The sequence below is a fragment of the Macrotis lagotis genome, chromosome 1, assembly GCF_037893015.1.
Source record: "Macrotis lagotis isolate mMagLag1 chromosome 1, bilby.v1.9.chrom.fasta, whole genome shotgun sequence".
Classification (NCBI taxonomy): domain Eukaryota; kingdom Metazoa; phylum Chordata; class Mammalia; order Peramelemorphia; family Peramelidae; genus Macrotis; species Macrotis lagotis.
The window spans coordinates 45,562,540-45,583,835 of NC_133658.1; the positions used below are offsets into that span (position 1 = coordinate 45,562,540).

General features: G+C 48.7%; 2 protein-coding genes across 4 annotated transcripts; one reads left to right on the forward strand and one right to left on the reverse strand.

The window, feature by feature from the left end:
• Nucleotides 1–484: 484 nt before the first annotated feature.
• Nucleotides 485–16,685, reverse strand: ZNF821 (zinc finger protein 821). Of its 3 annotated transcripts, XM_074199931.1 has the most exons (8): nt 16,478–16,685; nt 13,814–13,964; nt 13,335–13,421; nt 7,202–7,327; nt 4,730–4,878; nt 4,026–4,130; nt 3,012–3,178; nt 495–2,279 (listed from the first exon to the last, which is right to left on the reverse strand). In XM_074199931.1, the coding sequence occupies exons 3-8, from the start codon at nt 13,372–13,374 to the stop codon at nt 1,625–1,627; spliced, it is 1,242 nt and encodes a 413-aa protein (XP_074056032.1). In that variant the 5' UTR covers nt 13,375–13,421; nt 13,814–13,964; nt 16,478–16,685; the 3' UTR covers nt 495–1,624. The 3 variants fall into 3 exon arrangements, with proteins under 3 accessions (XP_074056044.1, XP_074056039.1, XP_074056032.1); XM_074199938.1 differs by lacking the exons at nt 13,335–13,421; nt 13,814–13,964; nt 16,478–16,685 and having other exon boundaries at nt 489–2,279; nt 7,183–7,295; XM_074199943.1 differs by lacking the exons at nt 4,730–4,878; nt 7,202–7,327; nt 13,335–13,421; nt 13,814–13,964; nt 16,478–16,685 and adding an exon at nt 4,216–4,723 and having other exon boundaries at nt 485–2,279.
• LOC141506015 (uncharacterized) lies at nt 15,103–19,689 on the forward strand. Its single transcript, XM_074212442.1, has 3 exons — nt 15,103–15,131; nt 15,230–17,479; nt 17,702–19,689. Exons 1-3 carry the CDS (start codon nt 15,103–15,105, stop codon nt 17,844–17,846), a joined length of 2,424 nt encoding a protein of 807 aa, XP_074068543.1. The 3' UTR covers nt 17,847–19,689.
• Nucleotides 19,690–21,296: the final 1,607 nt, after the last annotated feature.

The following is a 21,296-nucleotide window of genomic DNA, read 5'->3' on the forward strand; positions in this document are numbered from 1 at the left end:
TTGTCTGTGGGTTCCCAGAGTTCTGGAATCTGTGTTGACTGCCAAGGGGGGTCCAACAAAGACCCCACAACTTTGTTCTAGTCCTAGAGAACAGACCCAGGGTTGTACTTGCTGGTCTTCCTTTCCTCTATACCTCTGCTTGGCTCCAGAAGGGAATTTTTTCAGGGCAGTCAGTCAGTCACCAGTACTGCCTTGAACATGGACTCTTGTTAACCAGGAATAGTGAAGCAAGTAGCCTCCTGGGTAGGTGTTTAGGTGGACAGGGTGAAGGGTGGGTGTATGCCACCCTGATCTCCAGGTTTACTGTCTGTTCTATCATTGCCTCATTCTACAAAGTTTTAATGGTTTGACCACTCTTTTCACATCTGTAAAATGAGAATTCAAGTGAAGTACAGAGAACATCAACCAGAAGGGTAAATATTTGATTCCTTCATCTTCTAAGTGAAAGCTAGAAAAAAACAGGATTGGGTGGGAGGGCTGGGCTGGGGAGGTGTCTGAGGGCCCACCCTGGGCAGAGTTCCTCTATGTAAGGGCTTTGTCCAGGAAGGGCTGGTGGGGGGAAGAAAATAAGACCATCTTAAGAAACAATTTTCCTTGTTATGACTAAGATAGTGGTCTAGTTCCTGGCAGAATTCATTTTCTAACTAGAACTGAACTAGGCCACTTCCTTTTGGACCTTCCTTAAGAAACTATAATTATCTCAATGGCAGACTCCCTCCAGGGCTGTACTGCTGGATGAACTTCAGACCCTGGCTGGGCAGCTCCATTAGGATCATCTTGGCCACAGCCCTGACCATGGGGGAGGGAGAGACTGAGGGAACCTTGGGTGCTCCAGTAACTATTTCACTGTCTTTTCCTAGATGGGTTTTAGTATTCCAGTCCCAGCTCTGCTAAGTTATTTAGGGGACAGATCAGAGCCTCAACCCCAATACAACTGTTTGGAGAAACACATTCCCGAACAAGCCTGCTGCTTGGGAGAACATATCAAGCCACTGGCCAGCTGAGTAGTGGCTGGGAGTAGCTGCCGGCGCCAGGCCCCACAGCAGCAGACCTGACCCACATTTTCCATTAGCTCAAGAAAAGGCTCTCTGTATTTTGCCTGAAAAGGAGGCATTGGCCAGATTCAGTGGCTCTCCAGGTTCAGGGGGACAGCTTATCCACTTTTATTAGGGCCTCCTCTTAACCAGCAGATCCTGGTCAGTTCTATTTTATTTTCACTACCCCAAGGGCTAGAAAACAGGCCTGTTTCAGGGACTCTTAAGACACCAGTGTGCTTACGTCAGTCTAGAATTAAGCTGACATAAAAGCATGAAGGGACTTGGTAAAGATAAAATTAATTTATTTGCCCTCCCAAGGTCGGGGCTTGACCTAGCTTGCAGAGCATAGTCATGTCCTGCAACCATGGCTTGGGAATCTCATCGTCTGGAGTGCCTGCTCCCCGCAGGCCACCGGAACCAGTGCCTTTTTCCCCCATTCTCCTCCAGCATGCGAGGGAAGCTTCGGTGCACAGGTGACGGCATGAGCTGAGCTGGGTCCAAACCCAGGAGCCTTCCCATCTGTGGGGAGAGAGGCTTGCAGGCAGGCAGAGAACTGGTCCGTGTTGGCCAGAGTGGCTCCAGTCTGGTCAATGCAGGGAGCCGCTATTCTGCTCCTCGAAGGCCACCTTGCCCAGAAGCTGACTCTCCAGCTCCACACTGCCCACTGGCAGCTGAAAAAAGCTCATCTCAGCTGCCAGGGCTGCCACAGCAGAGGGGTCCTGACCAAATTGAGCTCGCAACATCATGTCCATTTTTTCCAGCCGCCGCTTTAGCCGCTTGGCTTCACGCTCCCGGATAAGCCGGGCCTGCCGCTTCTCCGGAGTTTCATTGGCGCGTTTGAGTCTCATGGCCTCTCGGTCCCGCTGAAGGCGGCGTGCCCGCTGCTCATCAGTCTCCTGCAGGCGCTGCAGGCGCTTGGCTTCACGGTCCCGCATGCGCCTCACTTCCCGCTCTTCGGGAGTCTCATTGTCCCTCCTGCTCTTCTTAGCCGTGCGCTCACGTTCCAGCCTCTGCAGCCGAACCTCGAGAGGCTCATTCTGCCGCCGCAGGGCCCACTTGCGGACCCCAGGTGCCTGGGCTTCTAGCAGCTTGCGGTAGGCAGCACAGTTGTTGCATACCAGCAGGATCCCGGCAGGGTACACTGGGGGACTGAAGGCAATGTCCTTCCCTTCTGCACTGGAGGGGCCTTCACTGTGGCTGGGGGGTACAGATTCCATGTTCAGAACTTCTGGAAGCTTTTCACTGAAAAGCAAGTGTGGGAGAGTGAGTCTCCAGCGTGGCTCTGACCGTGGTCTCCTAAACTAGGGCGCACCCAACAGTCTAGAAAAGATTCAGGCTTAGGGCTAAACATCCCAGGCTGGGGGACCGCCCAAACCAACGCAACCCTACAGCCCCTCAGCTCTTCTCGACTGACACTCTTAGAATTCTGAATCGTGGGTGGCTAGATGGCGTACCTGGAATCAGGAGTTCAAATCCGGCCTCAGACACTTAATAATTACCTAGCTGTGTGGCCTTGGGCAAGCCAAGTAACCCCACTGCCTTGCAAAAAAAAAAAAAAAAAAAGAATTCTGAATCGCAGTCCTGGGAAGTATCCCTGCCATGAGGGAAGGCCAGGCTGCCCTACACCCCCCCCCCCCACTTCCCTTTGGCATGGCCTGGGCTGTCAAGACACATACGGAGTTCAGAAGCTTTTCTGGAGCAACAAGACCAGGGTCTAAGCACTGGCCAATCTTCCAAAGGCCTGGCTACTCCTTTTCCATCTACTGTCATGAATGACTCTAACTTCGGACCTCCTCTAGTTGCTCACACTCAATGGGAGAGTGAAATTGGAACAGCATTTCTCCTCAAACTCTGAGGAATGACGTTATTTCTATGCTCCTCCTATTCTGTTTCCAAAGGTACATGGGGTCAGTGACCTTTGACTGCAGTCTGCCCCATGTTCCCCCCTGTCAAAAAGCTGACCATGAAGCTGACCTGTTGAAGGTGGCGTGGCTGGTGAAACGAGCTCCACATACCGCGCAGTTGGACCGCTGGTCTTCAGAATGGATGAGCAGATGGCGGCCCAGTGAACCTGGGGAGCTGAGGGCCCGGCCACACACAGGACACACGTAGCTCTTGGCGCTCACCACTGCTGCAGTGTGCTGCAAAAGAGAGCCCTTGTTTCCACCCAGGATGCTCACACACCAAGCCGGCGCCATCACCATGGAAGCCACCCCTGGGCAAAGGACTCTGATCTGTTCTCTCTGTGCTCTGTCCACAAAGCCCTCCAGAGGATTGTCCCCTGGGAGCTTGGGACAGTCCTGAAGATGACCAGCATAACTATATGGAGTCTGAACCGCAACACTTTTCAGGATCTCTATTTCTGGCAATACCAAGGGAGGGCTCTCAAGTGAAAGTTAAAAGTAATGGAGAAATCAAGCTCTATATAGGAGACAACAAGAAGGAGAGATGCAAAGAGGATATATCTGAACTTAATTAAATGTCTTTCCTTCTGAAAAGAGTATAGTAGTTTATTCTCAAGATATATCCATTCTGGCAAAGCCTTCACTGGAGAGTCTAGGCTACCAAAAAGGAATGATATCTTGTCATATAACCCTCCTATGTCTTACCCCATCCTTTAATCCTAGTCTATAATTTCCCCCCTATACTTCAGAAACATTTAATTTACTTTTTTTCTTTAAAAGTGAAGCTTTAGTCATCATTAACATTTAACTGGTTTTTATTTCCTGTTTGAAACATTCATTAAATGATTTTAATAAAAATAATGATAATTTCCTGACTCCACATAGGGGCTCAAATAATGTTATCCAATATATACCATTCATTCTCTCCAAAGTGCTCTGCATTGAGCAAGAAGCAGAAATTAACCTCATTTTACTGAAGAGGGAACTGAGTCCCAAGGAGGGCAAGGAGAAAAGTTAAGATGACATCAAGGGCTGGAAAGAAGTCAAGCCTTCAAGAGCATGTGCTTCTCTCAAGACTCTCTACCTGATAGACATGAGCAATGAGCTGTTCTCGGCTCCCACAGTCCAACTGACAAAGGGGACACTGACAAAGGCCGAGCATGGGGTCAGAATTCAAGTGTTCAGTGACCTAGAAACAAGCAAAAGTTCATTAAAATATAAAAGGCAAGGAAAGAGATGCTCAGTCCACCTGATCCTGAACCCAGAGTACTCACTACTAATTTGCTCCTCTTTTCCCACCCCTTCATAGGGCATCGATGAAAAGAACAAAAATTGACTCTACATCTCATCCTCCTCTCTGTAGAAATAGTTTAGGAGAAGATAGTCCAATGAGTCTCCATTTCCATTCTCCTCCTATCTCCTGACAGAGGAACAAGGATAATTCCATAAATAGTATCTTGTCTCTTTTCCCTACCAAGATGTTTTTAGGGGAAGGAGTAGGGGTGTAACTCTCTTCCCTTGCCTGTTTTTTTGGGTGGAATTCTCAAGAGGTAACCAAGAGAATTCCTTGCGTAACAAATACTTGTTAGGGAGTGAAACAGAGGTCAGAGAGCCTGCTCTGGAGGGGAGGATGGGAGGAAGGAAGTGGAGAGCTGGGAAGTAGCAGGCTGCTGGTGGGCAGCGTCTGGGAAAGAGATAGTTTGGTTATTTTGCTAGGGGCCAAGGAAGAATAGAGGGAGGGAGCATTTGACCCAAGTGAAGGGCAGGTGTGGGCACCTTGTCACTTGCCTCATGCTCCCCTATCACCTCATTCCCTCCAACACTCTGCTCTGCGTTCTCTAACTCCTTTTTCACTTTCACCATCCCGCCATCCTCCTCGGATGTGTGGGAAGAGACTTCGTCTTGTGTGGTCTCCTCTTCGTCCCCCTCACTGTCGCCTGGAAGACACAAACCAGCCACTTAGTCCTACTCCAGCAAGCGTCAGCCCTGAGCTGCCTGCACCCCAAATTCCTGGCTGCATCTGCAGACAAGTGAGGCACAGCTGTGACATCCGTACAACACGGGAAGTACCCTGCAGCATAGGAGGCTGTACACAAATGGACAGGGAGCCCAGTTTGGTGACCATTCAGAGCTCTGCCACAGAAAGCAGACAACCCCCATGGGTCCAACACTATTTCCTCTCCCCAACAATACCTCCAGGGCTACATACATTCTCTCACCACCTCAACCCCTGACATCCCCTATAGACTCTATCTTCCACATACTGAGTATCTGGCCAATTTGTTATTCCTCCTCTGCCCAAGGCCAGGACCCCAAACTCCTCCCTCCCTCTGGCATCCCAGAGACACCAGCAGGCCAGAGGAAGGGATGATTCAATGATAATGAAGTCCCTTTAGGGAAGGGGGCTGCTCATTGCTCTCCAATAATGACAGCACAACTGCCAGTTAGGACTAGTGGGAGGTTTAGGTTGCTACCCATCATTTTCCTAATTAAGGAGGTGAATCCCTGAAGAACTGACTGGAAAAAAATAGGCCCCGTTTCCATAACTAAAGTTGGTTTAGATTTGCTTTTAGTTATGTAAGGAAGATGGATTAAACCAAAGATGAGACCAAAACAGCCAAAAGGTCCCCAGCCTCCAACTCAAGGAAGCTGAGCAGAAAAAAAAATCTGTAAGACTCCAGGTCTTCCCAGCTCCAGCCACCAGCTAATTCCTAGGCCTGACCATCAGCTCCGGAGAAGAGGAAAGTTTCTGCTTGGGTCCACTTGCCTTCTACCTCCATCCCCTAGACATCAAATCCTCTTTGGTTCACCAGAGAGCCAAGGATTACTATGACTTAGAGGATCTTCGCAAAAGTCACCCAATACCATTTGTCTGCAAGTAGCCAGGAGGACGGCCAGCCAGCTTCTGCTCTGCACCAGCTGGGCAAGTGCTGGATAAAAGCTGGTGGAACTGAAGGTGTTCCTCCTTCCTCTTCTAGACAACTAACTCACTATTACAAAATTTTGTCGTGAGCTGAAATTTGAGTCCGTCTAACTTTCATCCACTGGTCTGTGGATCATCTTCAAGATTTACGGAGTGATTCAAGATTATTTGCCTAAAGATACATGTTAATATTGGCTCCTTTCATTGGCTGATGGGCAGGGTCTGAATCCTGGGGTTAATTTAATATATGTTTATGTGTGTGTGTGTCTATGTATAAACATGCTGAACTGAAGGTACCACAAGTTATATCTCTCTCAAGCCCAAAGCTTCATGCTTTGATAATGGAAAAACTGGCACTTATTTGATAGACATGTGTTTTATAACCAGCTCTTTTTTTGATGGGGGGGGGAGAAGAAAGGTGGTGAGTTACATCTATGATTAGATGAAAAGTTTGATACATCTGATTGTAATAATCTTTTTAAAAAAAAGTCTACCAAAAGGGAAACTATATTTCTTTCTGGATCGAGTTCTCGTTTTAAAAACACTTCCCTCTCCTCCCCTCCCAATTCACTATCTATATGAATGAAGTATCTATTTTTCAAACCAAAATGATTAAATTTTTCTAGGCACTGTCATGCAAAGTGAGGTCTGTTATTAGAGATAAAGATATTCAGTATTCTCTGACACTGTTTGGGGGCACTGTTAGGTATCTTTAAAATTAATCCTTTCAGTTTTCTCATTCTAGATTATGTTAGGTAAAAACTATTTTAACAGGGACTGCTTTAGTGTTTGGAGAGGTCAAATTTGATCTCACTAAGGATAACTCCTCTATCACACTAGACAATGAAATTCCTATCACATTTCCCCCCACCCCAAATTCTGCGAGGATCCTCCGTTTTAAGATCAGACCTGTGATTTCATTGGGGGGAAACTATGGCAATGACTTTGTTTGACCCCAGCAGTTTAAGTGACTTGTCAGGGCCACACAGCGAGGATGTGTCAGACCCAGTGTGAGCCCAGGTCGTCTCTCTGGCCAATGTGCCACAATGCCCCTCAAAGATTTCTTTTGCTTTTCATTAATTACAAAATATAAAGAGAAGTCCCAGAGGCCAGTAGCCCGGATGGACACTTGTTACTCTCCTGCACACATCTGTCCTACACCATATGTCTGAGTGTGTCTAGCACTGGGTCCCTACAGTCTACATCACCTTTGGTGAACCTAGCTTCCTGACTCCTTCCATCTGTGGCCCCACGCACACTCCCCCCCCCCCCACACACACACGCTGATATTCCTCTCCCCATTGCCCTGAGTCATTACCAGAAGGTGCAGAACTCACTGCTACTGGAGGCCTGATCTCTCAGTTGCTGGACAGTTGGATGCTGATTGCCAAGATCTCCAGGAAAATCAGTTTTCATCATCGCCTGACGGGCTTGCTCCTCCAGCCCAGCAAATACCTGTTCCCCTGGTGGTTACAAGGAAAAGTAGTCAAGCTACCAGCTGGGCAGCACATCTCCAGAGTGGCTGGAAGGAAGGCCAGATCTGACCATTCCATCTCCAAGTGAGGTTACTGCCTCCACTAGGCTTCTGGGAGCAGCTAATCTTCCTGAGCAGGAACAAATCCCCCCTGAGCTGTCTGTGGACAACATCTCTAGAAAACATCACCAAATCCTTTTATATCCTACTGACCTTGAGTTATTTCAAAGGAAATAAAATGCAAAATCACCAACTGCTTTCAATTCATTCAAACTTTGTTACGACTGGAAGAATTAAGACAAGGGCATAGGAAGTAATCAGGTAGAGTCAAGACATTCCACCTGGGAAGAATGAATCCTAATGCAAACATTATGTAATATCCAAAGTGCAGGCAGAAAGCAGGATAGAATCAACTCTGGCTGAGCACATCCTCTCTAAGCCACAGATCAAAACTTCTCCAATTCTCAAGTGACAAATCCAGATTTTGACCTTCCACCTCCCAAGCCATTTTCCTCTGGTGCTACTTCTTGTAAATGCAAAGAATACAGAACAAAGTCAATTAATTTCTGATTCAATAATGGACTAAAAGGAGAACAGACAGGCCCAAGACCCAGGCCCTAAGGGCTGGCCAGGACATATCCTAGGGGCTTTTCTTTCTTACTGATCTGTCAAAATGCTGGGTCACGCTTCTGCTCTGTGGCTGGCACCCAGTCAAGGCTTGTGGACTGACTTCTAATTAGTCAGACCAAGGTTCAGCACTCCAGGAGTTAACTTCCGGGTGTTCTTCTCCTCATCCCACATGGTCCAGCAGGGAGGGGAAGGTTTCCATGATCTCAGACAGAATGGAAACTACAGACCTCATTCATTCCCTAGCCAAGGAGAGGGGGAGATGAGATGCCCCAGCAAAACACCTCACAATAGGTGGAGCCTCCTCTGTCTGAGGAAAGAAGAAAAAGTCTGAGCTCAGGTTCCAAGTCATGTTACCTGGAGAGAGAAGATGGTGGCAGGTGGATGACTCAAGAGATAGGAGGAGATAGGTGAACTCCTGGCCTTGCCTACCCCAGGGAAACAGGCTTAAATTCATTGCTACAATGAGGGCAGCATGGCCAGGAGTCACCTCCAGCCTCGGATGGTCACTGGGTGCTCTCAGCCTGCCTCAGCTTGCTTACCTGTACAACAGTAACAGCACACAGCAGACAGCAGTCCCTGCCTCCCGCCATGCCAGACTGAGAGTTTAAATGACGCTTAAACATTGTTATTATTATTGTTGTTGTTGTTGTTGTTTTATTATGCAGATCAGCAATCCTAAAGCAGATGGGGAGAGTCTCTTCTGGGCAGACACCATCACTGACCACTTTCCCTACTTCTTACTAAGAAGGGGGCTTGGGTCTCACAATCAGCCAAGCAGTGATGAATGCCAACTTGGCATCAGGCCCTCTAGACACAAAGACAAAAATCACAGGCCTTGTGCTCAGGACATCTAGAAACCTTTCCTGAAAGAAGCATTCAATGGTCACATGAGTCCCTGACACAGGAGACCAAGACCCAGACTCGCATGTGGTTCTGCTAGAGTCCAAAGGTCATCCAGTCCAGTCACTTCCCTCAGAGCTGTGGAAGCAAAGGTCCAGCAAAATAAAGGACCTAACTCAAGGTCACCAAGCTAGGAAGTGGAAGAATCAGGTTGAAAATCCCCAAAGAAATGCTCTTTCTATGATGCCGCAAGACAGCATCCTCGGCTCCTCACCAGGCCACAGAAAATGCCTATAGAGCATAGTGGCAACAGACTGGCATGACCCTGAAGGTCAAATTCTGGGCCTTGACCTGTGACAATCTTGGTAGCATTCTGAACAATAACAGCTGGTTCCCAAATGGAAGTAATAAGGACTTGTGAAATTGTATGATTAGAATATGGCAACCTACTGCTCACCACTGCTGTTCACCACTATACCCAAAGAATATATATATATATAAACATTTCATGGTTATCTTTTTAGATAGTGGATACTACAGGGCTTCTTAATAACAGATGTAGCTTTACAGTTCAGCTAGTTATCAAGGGGGATTAAAAGTCTCCATTCATTGCCAAATCTTAAACAGAAACAAGATGGGAGTCAAGGGCATTCTCAGAGTGGACACAACTCTTCCTTCAGGTCTCTTTGACTGCTCTCCTCAGCTTCTAGACTTCAGCAAGTGAATTCTGCTATTTTTCTTTAACAATTGTGTCAGGAAAAGCTTTCATTCCTTTATCTCTCAGTCTTCCTGACCTAGACCTAAGTAGACTCTACTTAGAATTTTCACCATTTAAAATTAAAATAGAAAACAAAGATCTCCAGTTGGAAGATAAAACCTTTGAATACCTTTAAGAAAGCATAATTTATTCAAACACTAAGTCCTACTGGAAGGAGTCATATTCTATATGTAAATGGTGAACTTGGTAAAGGTGTGTCCAACTACAGGTGAAATCTTAATATCATAGTAATACACACGAATAAATAATTATAGAATTGTGTATGATAATTTCCTCATTTTAAACAGTAAGGACAGATGGATTCTTCTCCTTTATACAACACAAGACCACCTGAGAAAAAGACATTTGGATACCATGACAAGCTAGCATAACCCTATCTGACCTTGCTGATAAAATGGAGATACTGTGGTCCTGGACTAGCAGATGGGCTGATACACAAGGCAAGTAAGGCCAAGGTAGGCTGGCAAGTTAGGAAAAGAATAATTGAGAAGTATGGGACAGAAGGTATTTTATTTATAAAGTTGAAGACTTTAGGATTCCACTTCTTTTTCCTGTGACCAGGTAATACAAAACCAGTCACTGCAACTAAAGAAATGCCATTTTAGACTTTTGTAAAAGACAGTAAAAATACATTCCAAGCAAAGCAGTGAGCCATGAAATGCTAACGCCCTCACAGCTGTCTGTTCAGGGTTTCATCCTGACTTCTTCCCCCTTGACTGGTCCTGTAACATCCAGCCCCTCCCCACATACTCACATACATTGGCCTCTCTGCCTTCCTATTTCCTGTTGTACAATGTGGATAACAATGGACCCCAGCTCCCAGGGATCCTAGCAAATGAATGAAGGTGAAGCATACTGTGCTCTTCTGATGGAAGGAAAATTGCAGGATGAGTGCTTCCAGAGCCAAGGTTTTAACCCTTTTCTCTTCTGACTCTACTTGTTCCTGATGCTCAATAAATGTTGGTTGGTTGAGTTTGCCGAAGGAAGCAAGGCCTCTCTAAAATGATACTCACTCAAGGGCCACAAGAGAGATGACGTCTTTGCTGCTGTCTTTCTAGGTGCAGCTGTTGAGGACTACGGGGAGGTGGGGATCTGACAAACAGCTCAGCCCTAGACCACTAAGATTTCCTTCATGTTTTCATTCCAAAAGTTCTACATCTCTTTTAAAAGAGAACTAGCTGTAGTGTAGGAATCTCTCTGGAGAATCTGTTCGGAGGAGGAGGAGGAGGAGGAGGAGGAGGAGGAGGAGGAGGAAGGAGTGAGAAGAGGCCTAGCCAGGCAGGCCCTGATGCCCAGCATGCTCTGAGGAGTCGGCACCAACCAATGTAGCCAGGCTCCACGAGCGGGGCGCTGGTGTTCCTTGGGGGCTCTGGGCCATGTGGCACAAGACTCTATTTTCCTGGAATACAGATCCAATGAAACCAAGTCATCGCTGCTTTCCTCTGCTGATGAATTCCGCAACCTTCTCCTATCTCTTGGATTCTGAGTCTACTCCAATCACTTGGTCAGAGGATTGAGGCAAACACCGAGGATCCAATTCAATACAGCCATCTTGACCACTACTCATCCTTCCATTCCTTTCAGCAGGCTCCAAAAGAAGTACCAGAACCACCTGCAATCTGTCAGCATTGGGACCAGGGCCAGCTCCATTCCACTAATGTTAAAGAACCAGCCTGAGGAAGCCAATCTCCAGGAACTCTGGTCTTTTCATCAACTCAAGTAAACTCCACCCTCTGAAAGGGTTTTGCTGTCTCCCCACCCCACCCTGGCCATCTCCATGACTTTGAGGCCCACAATGGATACAGCAGCTCTTTGGAGCACTCAGTACTTTGATGCCCTCCCCTTGTCCTGTCTGTGCATCTGGCCTCCAATCCCAAGGCACTCAGGATCTGGCCACTAATCTACCCAAAGAGGCCATGCTCTACCATGTCTGACTCTGCCAGGCCTTGTCTGCATCCTTTAGCAGCAACCTTCTCTTAGCCAGATTCTGCCTCATAGTCTGTGCCAGGTCACATCAGTCAAAGTTCCTTTGTCATATTCCAAGAAGTAGCTGCATCTCCCACTTCTCATTCTTTCACGATTGCTTTCCCTTCTTCTGTTAGAATCTGCCTCTTCTTTTTCATTTATTCAGCCAGTCACACCCACCCATGCCCAAGAAAAATCCAGCTCCAGAGAATTTCCAACTCTTCTAACCTTGCCAACAATTCCTCTTTCTCAATACAAAATTTACAATCACTGCACAATCTCTTCCCCAGAAGCTGTCTCCTCAATGACTCCATCAGTGTTCTCTCTTCCTAAGGATGCTCCAATCCCATTCTTTCACCTGTTTCCATCCAAAGCCTCATCCCTAAACAACCTTCACCCCATGGATCCTCTGTCCTCATATATCAGGGCTCTGCTCATCCTCCTCCTCTCAAAGAGTCTATTTCAAATGATAACATCTTTGGAGTGAGGATCTCCAATCAGTACTTGTACCTTCCCTTTCTTTCAATCAGTGTCTAGTGAGCATTTACCACGTACATACAACCCTGGGTTAGTCACCAGAAAATTGCTTTTAAAAATCTTTGCTCTGCAGCCAAATATGATCAACAGACCATGCCCTACATATAGAGCAGGGAAGTAGCCACAGAAAGTTGTCATTTGTTGCCTAGACCTACCTCCAAGGGGGAAATGCAGCAGGACAGAGAAGAGAGTCAGTCCAGAAGTCATCGAGCACAAGCGCGTGCACACACACGTGCGTGTGCGCACACAAACACGCGCACACACACACACACACACACACACACACACACACAAAATCACCGACACTGACCCACCCCACCCCACCCCTGAGGTAGGAGGGACTGGGGGAAGAAGCCTGGGCCTGGAGCTATCTGCCTGTTTCCTCAACTGTAAAATGAGGATAACAGACCCTACCTCTCGGGGTACTTGTGAGGGAACCGGTAAAGCACAGTGCCTGGGCTTCCTGCCTTCCCTTCCCCATCCTCCCCATCTAAGATACATGGTTGAAGCAGTTTCCTCCCCAAAAGCTCCTTCCATCAATGCACCCACAGGTATTCTCTCTGTGGACAGAGTCACCTTCCTAAAACAATGCTCATTGCCTGTAGGACCAGCTCTCTGTCTATGGCCCCTGGAGCTCTCCGTGAGCAGAGCCATCCCCCTCCCAAACCAGGACTTCCAGGCCTTCACTAGGCTAAGTGCCTCATCATTGTCCCCCAAGGAACTCAAATCCATTTACCTAATCACACCTCATTCTTTAGCACTTTGGTCTCTAGTAGGCTATCCACAGATGTTAGTGGCATCTCCTTTTGGCCCCATATCCCCTGAAGTCCTGCAGTTCTTACTGTCTGTACACTCCCTCTGAACAGTTAGTTGAGGCCCAAGTTGAGATGTATCCTACTTTTACAAATAAACCATAAGCTGCCTGAGGGTAGGATGACGACTTATCTGCTTCTTGTATCTCTAGTCCCCAGCCCGCGCCCCCAGCCCTGATACCCCAGGCCCCAGCCCCCGCGCCCCCTTGTAATAAATGCTCAGCATTCTATAATATTCAAGCTCTGTTTTCCCCCACTCCACTAATTCAATCTGATGCTAATCACTATTCTACTAACAATTATCCTACTAACAAATCAGTTTGCTTTTGCTCCTTAGGACCCAAGGGTTCAGAGATTCTAGAATATGCTCCTTAGAACTAGAAAGGGTGTTAGAATTTATCTACTCTAGATCTCTTTATTTTTCTCATACTCACAGTGAACTTTATTTGGATTGGTCTGTTTCCGGCGGGACATGTTTCCCTGGCCCCGTAGTTCTGGTCTTGTCCAGCTTCACCACTGACCTAGAGAAAGGGATAACTGTTAGGCATTCTTCTCTGGTATCACACAAATTCTTAAAAATAGTCCCATGAAAATATATGAAATATCCCAACTGTAAAGGAGCCTATGTATCAGGAAATGAAATGACCCATAAAAAATAGAAATGAACACATTTTTCAGCCTAGGGTCAAGGTCCTCAGAGTATTCAGTGGAAGATGGGGCCACATCAAAGGTCCTCTGTAACTACATTGAGAGGATGAGTGGGATCTTGGGAGGTGACCTCAACTGCAGTCACAGGACAGAGTGAAAGAAAGATATACAGGTCCCCAGTCCAGGATGATTTGGGGCCCAAAGAAATTAACCCCATGAATGGTATTTAGGGAAGCAGGAAGCCCAGAGAGGGATCAGAGCTCACATTTCACATGCCCACAGGAAGTCAAGCACTGCATACTGCAACAAACTGGAGCTTCCCGGTGGTTGTCAAGCCCACATTGTAGTTATCTCACCCAGAGGTGACAAAGGCATCAGTCCCTGTGAGTTAGGAAAGGTCCCCAAATCCTGGACATCTGTAAATGAAAATGGTATGGGAAAACACTGCTTCTGTCTAGTGATCCAGGTGTAATGATGCATGGATGGATGGATACCAAAGGTGCTAATTCCCCAAAGGGGAGCACCCATATGGCCCTGTGCCTGCAGAACCAATAGGGTAAACAATGCCAGTGACTTCTGCAATAAGCCTTAATCCACCCTCCAGGATTTGTAAGATTCATTTAGAAAAAAAGGAAGTTTAAAAAGAGAAACATTTCCTATCCAGCAAAGGCTGCAGAACTCCTTTTCCCTCATCTCCTTTCCTGCTATAAGAAGAAAAAAAAAGCTGAAGCATGAAGGTTCTTCAGAATGTCTTACTTTGGAAGGAAGATAGCATGACAGACCATAAGCCTCAATCCTACCTAAGACAGAGAAGCATGTTTGATCCCCTCTAAGACTTTCTAGTGTTCTTCCTCTACAAGGCAATCCCTTTAATATGTAAATATAACTTACTCAGCTAAATATGTAACCAGTTTGGAAATTATGAAGCATCTATCATTTGTTATATCAGATTAAAAAAAGAAAGCAAATCTCAAAAAAGCTAAGATGGGTCTCCATGAGAAGTGACAAGGGGTAGAGCTTTTACCAGGCTTCTGCTGCATCCTTAAACAAAAAAAAATAAAACCTATCCCCTCCAATAGTAAAAATTAGAACATTCTGCTACCACAGGGAGGAATTGAGATTTTTTTTTTTTAGATTTTTCAAGGCAATGGGGTTAAGTGGCTTGCCCAAGGCCACACGGCTAGGTAATTATCAAGTGTCTGAGGTTGGATTTGAACCCAGGTACTCCTGACTCCCAAGGCTGGTGCTCTGTTCACTGCGCCACCTAGCCGCCCTTGGGAATTTTTTCTTTCTCCTACTCAATTCCTCTAGGTTGGCCTCTAAATATTATTATATGATGTAACTTTCTCTGGAGATTTCCAACGAAAGCATTTAAAACATTACTCACTTTTATTCAGACCTCAGGGTTGATAAAGTGAGATATATCCCTTTACTGTAAAATGAATGGAAAGTTTGAATTTGATCATCTCTGAAGTTTTTTAATCAATCAAAAATAGCGATGATTATTATATCGTTTTCAAGAACTTATTTTGAGGAAAGGCCTGTTCTGGTGGAATGGCCTCTCTGGAGCTCCTCTTTGTCAGGCAAAGATCTAATGATACAGCTACAGAACTGGGGCTGGTTAAAAAGGGAGATTCAGAGCCCCTGCACATTGGCCCTACTGTCTCACAATTCCCCCTAGTGGCCAAATCGCTTGGGTGCAGCAACCTGTGGGGCTCCCGGAAGGACGAGCAGCGCAGCCCCTTGTCGCCCCGGGCCCTCCAAGGCAGCACCGGGAGCGGCCGTGCACCGTGGTGACCAGGTCCGCAGCCGGCCCCGGGCGCGGCCCTTCGCACGGGCTGGCATTCGGGGGGCCTCGCCTCGCCCCCGCCTCCGCCAGCAACCAGAATCCCTGCTGGGGCACGGAGGCGCTCCGGGGCGGGGGCCGTCAGCGCCGCGATGCGGGGGGGCGCCGAGGTGGGGCCGGGCAGCCCCCTTACCTGCGCGGCGGCTGGGCCGGGGCGGCCGTCCTGCTCCGGCCCGAGGCCTCCGGGCTGTGGCCCGCGGCGCCCCCGGCCCGGGCGGCCGCCCCTGGGCTCCGGGCCTCGTCCGTCACTCGGGATGCGGCTGGCCTGTGCGAGGGGGAGAGGGGCCGGTTGTGGACGGGCCCGGGCCCCGGCCCCGGTACCCCAGGCCCCGCGCCCCCGGCCCCGGTACCCCCAGGCCCCGATACCCCGGGCCCCGGCCCCGGTACCCCCAGGCCCCGATACCCCGGGCCCCGGCCCCGATACCCCAGGCCCCGCGCCCCCGGCCCCGGTACCCCCAGGCCCCGATACCCCGGGCCCCGGCCCCGGTACCCCCAGGCCCCGATACCCCGGGCCCCGGCCCCGGTACCCCAGGCCCCGATACCCCGGGCCCCGCGCCCCCGGCCCCGGTACCCCAGGCCCCGATACCCCGCGCCCCCGGCCCCGATACCCCAGGCCCCCGCGCCCCCGGCCCCCACCTCCGGGCGACAAAGCCCCTCAGAAATGCAGTCTGGAAGTGGCCGCGGGCCGGGGGCGCCGGGGGCGCGGGAGCCGGGCTGGGGGTGTCGGGGCCGGGGGGGCCGGGGGCTGGGCCGGGCCGGGGGGGCCGGGGGCACCGGGGGGGGCCGGGGGCTGGGCCGGGCCGGGGCGGCCGCCCCTTTGTCAGCCGGCCGGCCGGCGCCCCGCGGGGAGGGGGGCGCCGAGAGGGCCCCGGGGCCGCGTCGGGGGCGGACGGACGGACGGACGGACCGGCGGGCGGACACACGGGCCGCCGCGCGGGCGGGGGGCTCAGGCGCCGCCGCCCCGGGAGGCCTCCCCTCCCCTCCCCCACCCCGGCGCGGACAGACAAAGGGACAGAAGGGCCCGGGGGCGGCCCCCCCGCAGCGCCCCGACCCGGGCCCGGGGGAGGGGGAGGGGGTCTTTACCCGGTACCGAGTGCTCCGGGCCCCGCGCCGGGCCCCGCCTCCGGCCGGCCAGACAGACAGACGGCCCGCCGGACAATGGAGCCCAGGTTCGCGGCTCGAGCCCAGCCGGGCCGGGGCCTCTCCGGGCCGGGGCCGGGCCCGAGCGGGCTGTGGCCGGGCCGTGCGCGGGGATCCCGCGGGCGGCGCCGCGGACGGACAAAGCCAGCGGCAGACAGACGGACGGAGGGGGGAAAGATGGCGACGCGAGCGGCGGGAGCGCGCCGCTCGTGCACCCGCCGGCCGGGGGCGCGCACAGGAGCCGGCTCCTCCCTCCCCCCTCCCCTCCCCTCCCCTCCCCCTCCCCGGAGCCCGCCCCCCGGGGCTCCCGCCGCGCTGCCCCCCGCCCCGCAGCCCTCTCGCGCCCGGCCTCCTCCCAGGGCCCCCCCGGCCCGGGCCCGCGGGGGCTGCCGAGCACTCTGCACTTGGGGGTTTGGCTCGCGTCCCCCCCGGCGGCCTAGGCCTGAGCCCCGGCGGCCCCTCGGGACGGACAGAGCCCCGAGGCCCGCGCGTAGCCGCCCGTGAGAGCGGGGCCCGGGAGCCTCGGCGCTTCCTTGTGGCCAGGGCCGGCCGGGGCTGCCCGGGGCTGCGCCCCTTCTTAGCGGCCACAAGCTCAAGCCCTGACTTCCACCGCCCCCCGTTCCCTCCTGCCCCCTCCGCGCCGCTCTCCCTTTCTTTTCCGCCATCCTTCCCTCCTTCACCGACGGGGGGGGGGGTCCCCGGTTATGAATACTCTGCGGAGCAGAACAGATCCCGCCTGGCCCGCGTCCGCCAGGCCGCGCTTTCCTCCCGCCTCCCGAGTCCGTGCCCTCTCCCACAAGTGGCTCCTCACAGCCTGGCCGCGGGGGGCAGAAAAGGAGACGCAGCCCCGGCCTCCTGCGCTGCACCCCAAGTTCCCCGCTCTGTAACGGGCCGATGGCTACTTAGTGACAAGTCGGCTTCCACAAGACGCGGCGCCTCAGCATGGTAACAATGTATCCAAAATCCTAAGCGGCTCCCACCGACGCCTCCCCGCTTTCTCCCGGGCTGGGAAGGCAGTAAAACAAATGAAAACAGGGCGCGAGCCTCCGCTTTCTGTAAAGTGGGGATCACATCGCCTACCTCACGGGATGGCTTCGAGGCTCAGAGGAGGACGGAAAGAGCGGGTTAACTTCAGCCCTAATAACTCTTTTTGTTATATTCCGCCAGGATTCAAGGAGGGGTTTTGAGGTGGAGAACAGAGAAGTTGATGACAGATGGCTTATGTTGCCTTCATGATAGAGGTCAGCCCTCAGCTGACAAGAGTGAGATGTTAGGGCTTTTGAGACGAGAAGAGCTTTGGAACATCTGCTGAGAGAAGGAAGCTTGGTGGAGAGTTCATCAGGAAAGATCTGTGCAGCGATGAGGCCCCGCGGAGCTAAGGGAACATTAATAAACAGTGGCTCCAGGTTCCGGGGTCCTGACTCTTCCTTCATCTGTGTTCAAGGGCTTTGGATCCGAGGCAGAGAAAGGGAATGATCAGAGCAGAGAATTGGCAGCATAGGCTACAGGCATCCCTCCCAAATATACTTTGTATTTAAATACCTTGTGTGTGTATTTATAAATACGTATGTATTTATTAACTTTACAGTCAGTCTGCATATATTTGCCTATTTTTATATGGAACGATTTCATCCTTTAAGCCCCAATCCTCAGCACCTAAGACAATGCCTTTACTACCATAGTCACCCCCTAATTTTGTGGACAAGAAGAAGGGATCCTAGGGTGGAGAACAAATAACTGTTCAGTGATTTGTTTAACTCTAGGTTAGGTGGACAGGGCAACATAGACTAGAATGAAGCGTCATCTAAAGGGAAGTTTTTATAGGCACATTAAAAGGATTTGAGGGATATAGAAACTTAGGCTCAGAAGGTGGAAAGGCCTGATCTGGATGGTGTTGAGAGAATGTAGGGAGCAGGAGACAGGAAAGGGATTTTGTTTTGTTTAAATTTGGGCAGATGGCTCTGAATTAGAGGGAATGAGGGGGTCAAAGGTCACTTTATAGTCACTGGAAAATACCTATTATTTGGGTCCCCTGGTGTGAAGTATCTTTTGACTTGTAATAGAATTATGGCTTGTTGTAGCTGGAAGTGAACTATTCTCTCCCACCTTTAAATGGAGAAACTGAGGCCCAGAAACTGGCCATGGGTCATTCAGCTAATTAGAAGATGAGACCCAATATGGATTTAAGATCTCCATGGGGCTTCTTTTAACTTTGTGCCATCCCTTTGAAAAATGAGGTTTCATTTTTAAGTAATCCTGCAATCTATACTTCTTTGGTGTATATCTGTTTTAAAAGTTTTATTATTAAGCACTACCAGGTCTGTATCCCAAAGAGATCCCCAAAAGGGTAAAAAAAACCACATGTACAAAAATGTTTTTAGCAGCTCCTTTGGTAGTGGCAAGGAGTTGGAAATTGAAGGGATGCCTGTCATTTGGGGAAAGACTGAACCAACTGGTATATGAACATGATATATGAATGTGATGGAACATGGACAGGACTTCAGAATAGCCTGGAAAGGCTGCATAAACTGATGCAGAGTAATGTGAGCAGAACCAGAAGAACATTGTATATACTATCAGCAACATTGGGTGATGATCAATTAAGTTGGACTTGTTTATTTCAACAGTCCAATAATCAGATTATAATCTAGAGATAGCTAGGTGGCCAGTGGATAAAGTCCTAGCCCTGGAATCAGGAGGATCTGAGTTCAAATGTGACTTCAGACACTTAGTAATTACCTAGCTGTGTGAACTTGGGCAAGTCACTTAACCTTTGCAAAAAACAAACAAAAAAAGACTACTCTAAAAGCTTGTAATGGAAAATGCCATTGATATCCAGAGAAGGAACTGGAGAGTTTAAATGCAGACCAAAGCTTACTATCTTCAATTTTTAAAAGTTGTCACATATTATATCTTTTTTCTAATATCTTTTTTCTCTATGTGGATTTGATTCTTCTTTCACAATATGATTGCTATGGATCTATGTTTAGCAGTTATATATTAGATTATTATTTTATTAGATTGCTTTCTGTTGGAGGGAGGGAAGGGAAGGAGAAAAATAAAAACTCAGAAGCTTGCAAAATGTCTTTTGATGTTTTTTGTTGCATGTGTAAATGAAGTAGACCTGTTCGAAATCAACCATCTCACTCTTTCTTCCAAAGCCATCATGATCCAGGAAAGCAAGACAGTTAAGACAACCGGTGATGGCTCTAGATGCAGTGGATGATCTTGGCATCTTCCATGTCTAACCAAGCTCTAAGTGCTCCATAGCACCTGCTTCAGCTGACTCCATGAAAAAAAAAAATAAAGTTTTAGTGTTGCTTTTTGTTTTAACATCAGTTTTTTCTGAATGTGCTCCTCTCCTCCTCCTGATTCTTCCTTTATAACAAAGGGAAAATAAAGATTATGTAAAACCATCCAGTACTTTGACCAACAAAACAGTGTGTAAAACATTCCAAACCCATAGTGGCTTACTTTTCCAACAAAATCAATGCATAGGATGACTACTGCTTGGGGATATAAAAAAAAAAAGAAAATCATTGGTTGAACAGAGTTAGACTTGATAATCTCTAAATTTCTAAGATATAAAGATGTTAATTTGCCATATGATAAATATGTTAATTTGACATATCAGCTGCCCTCCTTGTTGCTTCTTATCTGTCCTTTGTTTTTAAAATGATATCCGGTGTTTATGTGTGTGTGTGTGAGAGAGAGAGAGAGATTGAGAGAGAGAGAGAGAGAGAGAGCGCCTTACTCTCCCTTCTAGAAGTATCAAAGTCCAGTGACAAGTCAAAAGTCAAGCCAGGGATGCTGTGGATGACTTTGGGACTTTGGTGTCTTCCATGTATGACCAATCTCTAAACACTCCTCAGGATCTGCTTCACGGCTCTTGAAACAAATTGTTCTTATTGGCCCATTCCACCGGGGGAAGTCTTCACATGCTTGGGGTCAGCATCCCTTGAAGCATTGATGGAACTCTTATTAAATTTCTGAAAAAATTATATTCATATTGACTTTTTACATCATAGTCATTTCCTAGTATTTTATTCTGCCCCCTATCCAGTGAACCTTCCTTTGTGAGAGTCAATCTGTAACCAAGGACCACAACTACTACTTCTAATAGAAAAAAAAGGATATTCAGCATTCTGTCCCATAGCCCCCCACCTTGATAGTAAAAAGAGGGAGATGTGTTTCCTTATTTCTGTTTATTAAAATCACATTGCCTTCAACTTAGTGGTCTTTCTGTTGACATATTTCATTTTCTGTATTCTGATGACTTGACTCTGAATCAATTCATAAAAATCTTCTATTTCTCCAAATTCAAGAGCTTACCTTTTCTGTTTGTTACCTTGGGGAATTTCAGTGGAAGACATTTCTTCTGTCAATGCAGATCAGTCCCTTTTCTGCCATTTTGTAGTCTTTTAAGAGTTCCTTGAGTGCACTCAGAGGTTCAGTGATTGGCCTAGGGTCACAATGTCAAAAATCTTACTTTCAAATGAGTTATAATTATTGAGGACTGTCTTGGGAATCAGTTATTGTTCTCTAATACTTTAACCTCCTCCAGGGAAAGAAAGGTTGCTCTTTTTTTTTTAACCATAGCTCTTGATAATGATCATTGCCATGAAATGAAGTTTACTTTGAAGATGATCATACAGGGTGTCTCAAAAGTCTTATTGCAATTTTCAGCTTTAATAACTTTATAAGTATCAATGTTACAAACGTATATAAATATTTGAAAGATTATTTAAATTTTTCATTAAAA